Below are 3,996 nucleotides of genomic sequence, written 5' to 3' on the forward strand. Positions count from 1 at the left end.
AACCTGTTGGGCCGGTGCGCTTTGCACGTTTGACTGCGCGCAGACAACTTGTTAGGGGCAGGACGACCTACTCATGCTACAAGCAGATGTGGGGTGATAGATAGGATGACTGTAAATCAGTGTACACACATGGTATAAAGACCATGGTGTGTATGTATGTATGTGTGTATGTATACGTATGTATGTAGATTAATGGCCTCTGAACTTTTATTGTTATCTATGGCTTCGACAATCAGTGATAGAAAGTGATAGAAAGATAACAGTTATATGTGTGTTGTAAGTGTGTTTTATACTAGAAGTATTTGCCAGTGCACGTGAGACTAGCATTTTACGTATGTAGGAATGTAGTAATTAATAGATCTAGAGATCAAATTAATAGTGTTTGCATGGAAAATTGCAACATCTCATGATCTTCCGTCACCGTTTTTTAATAAAAGGAACAATACAAACACATTCTCACCACACCCTAAAATGCGGTTGAATTTACCCCTAGGAACTAACGCATGGCATTCTTTTTTGCAAGCGGGAAGAATTGCGAACGATCTTCTATCATTCATTTTTTTCAACAATCTATGTTAACGTTCTTTAATATACGCTGTATTATAATAAAGCATGTGATTTTTCTACCTCCATGCTATAAGTTAGTCCACTACTAATAGACGCTGTGTGGGTAATCAGGTGAAAGGTTAGGGGTCATCTTACATCCGGGACATTGTGCGTCCTTACGAGAACATCCAAGATGGTGGTGGAAAACCTCGCAATCGCTGACGAGTTCGAAGACGTACGTATTTTACTCGATACTGAGGAATAATTACTACTAAATGATTTTTAGCTCTTAGCAGAGGATGTATTTAACGATTTGGGGCACGTAGAGGCGCATTGGGGCTTGATATTTTGGGTAAAATCGCGGTGTCTCTGACCGCTTTTCAAGGGCGCCTGGCGCGCACGTTGGTTTCCGTTGCGTAAATTTTATAGTTTTTACGCAGCCACCAAAAGTGATCAAAATAATGGAATAAACGCCTTTTTTTCTCGTCAAAGTGTAGGGAGATTGTCACGGGTAAATGCAGTAAGTAAACCAAGTTGAACAGAAACCTGATACATGTCAGGAAGGCGCTAGGTTGGAAGGGGGAGGGGGGCGCACTTGTCAAGACATCAGGTCAAGTTATGATGTTGAAGGTCACAAATTCTGGCTCCTGTCTTAATCAAAAGCTACTTTTATATTCATTCATGTATGTTCTTAGGAAAATACAGTTGCTACAACACCACTGTTGTTTTAAAGGTACAAATCTAAGTGTAAGATATTTACCAGGAGTTGAGTTGTACAGATGTAGATGAGAAATAAATTTATTTGTCATCATTAAGTTTTTAACATTTCTTCTGTTTCCCATCAATCCCAGGATCCTCCAGAGGAGGAGGAAGAGGAAGAAGAAGAAGAGGAGGACCTGGAGGTCAGAGTTCACAACAAATCATGACTCTACTCTATGAACTTCATGCTTTTTGTTGTCCAGTTTTTGTGAGGAGGGTTTTATCTTAAGTTACATTACTAGTATCTTGGTGGACTGGTGGAGGATGGCCAGAGGTAGAAGACTTCTGTTGAGTTGCTCCTGTGCAATTGGACCCATGATAATGAATGACTCAGGGTTGGACAAGTTTTCAAAAATCCACTTGCCTTATATTGGGCAAGTACATGGACATCTCCACTTGCCCGAACCAACTTTTCACTTGCCCAAAACAAACGACATTTTTATATGCATTTTCACTACCAGCAAGAAAACTATTTTCATTTTAGAGTTATCAAAATAAGGTGGTTTGAGACTTAATATAATATCATTATGGCCAAATCATGAGTAATTTTGCTCTAAACACCGTAGCGGGTATACTTCGCATCCCAAAAATTTACTTTCCCAATCGGGCAAGTACAGGGGGATATTTACTTGCCCAAACAGTGCTTTTACTTGCCCTGGGCAAGTGGGCAATGGGACTTGTCCAACCCTGAATGTATAATAAAACATCAAATATCAAACATGTTGATGTAAAATGCTTATGTCCTTAGTTAGGACAGTCAGGGAAGACAGATCTTAAACCATTATCTGTAAGGTGATGATAAGAAAAACACATAGAACAATGGTATGCCAACCACTAGGCCATGGACAGGGGGTCCAAGATATTCATAACCTTTACTTGTTGATGTAAAAAATGCTTCTATCCCAGGACCCTATGGACACAATCAAGGAAGACTTTGAAAACAGATCTTAAACCACTGTCTCAAAGGTAACGATACTAATCACTCCTAACTTTTACTTGTTGACGTAAAACTGTTTCTATCCCAGGACCCAATGGACACGATCCGTGAGGACTGCCAGAACAGCCACCACTGTGCCGCGGTGAAGTCCCGGTTCATGGAGTGTGAGGATCGGGTGAACAGCGGGAACGGGGAGCCCGAGGAACACTGCACCGAGGAACTGCTCGACTTTCTACACTGTGCTGACCACTGTGTAAGTGGTACATTCTTTTTTTATCTAGATATATAAGACTGTATGACACTGTACTATGAGACTGACTGACAGTACAGTTGAGTACTTCAGTGCACTGATCGTTGAAAGAAATTAAAACAGAATACTTTTATTTCAGTTTCACTTTGAAGTGTTAGGTATTTTTAAAACATTGACTCACTGTCATAAAGTGTTTTTATCAATATCAGTGTACTACCACTTTAAAATGTGGGGTTCTTTTTCTACATGTGAGAACCCAAGTCTGGATATAACATACCCCTTTTAAGTTGAAAAATTATTTTCCTAAGTTTAAGGATGGGGTTACATGTACTAGTACTCATAATACTTCTTTTATAGAGGTAGCTATTCCTCACACGTTGGTATCTATTGTTTCCAGGTAGTGTAAACTTGCTAGATTGAAATCCTTTCTATATAGAAATGGTTCTAAATTCTATAACTTTTTTAACAAATGCTCATCTTCTCCCCACAGCTTGCAGAGACCTTATGGAAGACTATTGTATAGAGAAGACAGCAGTGTAAAAATTAGAGCTACATCGACACTGGTTATAGCAGCGGCATTTTGGACATGAAATTGAAACATGTTAAACTTTGAGAAATTATAGAGGGTTCGACTCAGCGATGCTTAACCTGTTTGCTTCTTTGCAGCATTTTCTGTCAGCTTGCTTAAGCAGCAGCTTTTTGTTTTCCCAGCATTAAGTGCAGGGAGACATAACCTTTTTCAGTTGTTTTGGAATGAGCTTTCTCCAAAATTGCCATAATACATGTAGTGGACATGATTCCACAAACACCATGTACAGTCAAACCTGCCTAAGAAAGCTACCCAGGGGACTGAGGTAAAGTGGTCTTCTTGGGCAGTTTGACCTGGAAAAGGTGGTTGTTAATGTTATAACCAGGAGGCTGTCTTGAAGAGATGGTTGCTTGGGTACGGGTTTCTTGGGTACATTGACTGTATATTCATTTCTGCTTGTGCAGCCTGCTTTGCTTGTCTTGTAACCCCTGCTTTGCTTTCTTTTTTGCCTGCTCCCCTGCAGCTAGTGGGCAAGTTGTGGCCGACGATGAAATAGAAATGCTTTTTCTGCAGAGCTTCCACACTCAAGGCTTGCCACTTCCAGTGCTGGAGTTGGAGTTATTAGAGAGATAAAAATAAACGAGAAAAATATGAAATGTGTTGTCATAGAATAATTCTCAACAACGTTACTGTAGGAATCAGTACTAGTATGTGTCAATTTGCTGTTGTGTCTGAATTCTACTAGATTGAAATTACGAACTACTGTAACTACTGTGCTACTGTTGCTATGGAGACAGTTGTCATGGAGACAGTTGCTATGGAGACAGTTGCTATGGATACCCTTGATTCCAGTGACGTAAACAGCAGTGTGGGTTCTGAAAACTTGTATGCTCCATCAAAAACAATGCTTCAGTATGTAAACATGTTTCAACTCTGATGTAAAAGTAGATATGTTACTTTATTTTTTAGCGGCTA

General features: G+C 39.8%; 1 protein-coding gene across 2 annotated transcripts; it reads left to right on the plus strand.

Annotated features, from left to right (window-relative positions):
- The first annotated feature begins 659 nt into the window (after positions 1 to 659).
- Positions 660 to 3,996, plus strand: LOC109467073 (cytochrome b-c1 complex subunit 6, mitochondrial-like). Of its 2 annotated transcripts, none has more exons than XM_019764979.1 (4): positions 660 to 781; positions 1,398 to 1,448; positions 2,331 to 2,495; positions 2,983 to 3,538. In XM_019764979.1, the coding sequence occupies exons 1-4, from the start codon at positions 740 to 742 to the stop codon at positions 3,013 to 3,015; spliced, it is 291 nt and encodes a 96-aa protein (XP_019620538.1). In that variant the 5' UTR covers positions 660 to 739; the 3' UTR covers positions 3,016 to 3,538. The 2 variants fall into 2 exon arrangements, with proteins under 2 accessions (XP_019620538.1, XP_019620537.1); XM_019764978.1 differs by lacking the exon at positions 2,983 to 3,538 and adding an exon at positions 3,545 to 3,996 and having other exon boundaries at positions 661 to 781.

This window comes from Branchiostoma belcheri, unplaced genomic scaffold (genome assembly GCF_001625305.1).
Source record: "Branchiostoma belcheri isolate BF01 breed outbred unplaced genomic scaffold, Haploidv18h27 scaffold174, whole genome shotgun sequence".
NCBI lineage: Eukaryota > Metazoa > Chordata > Leptocardii > Amphioxiformes > Branchiostomatidae > Branchiostoma > Branchiostoma belcheri.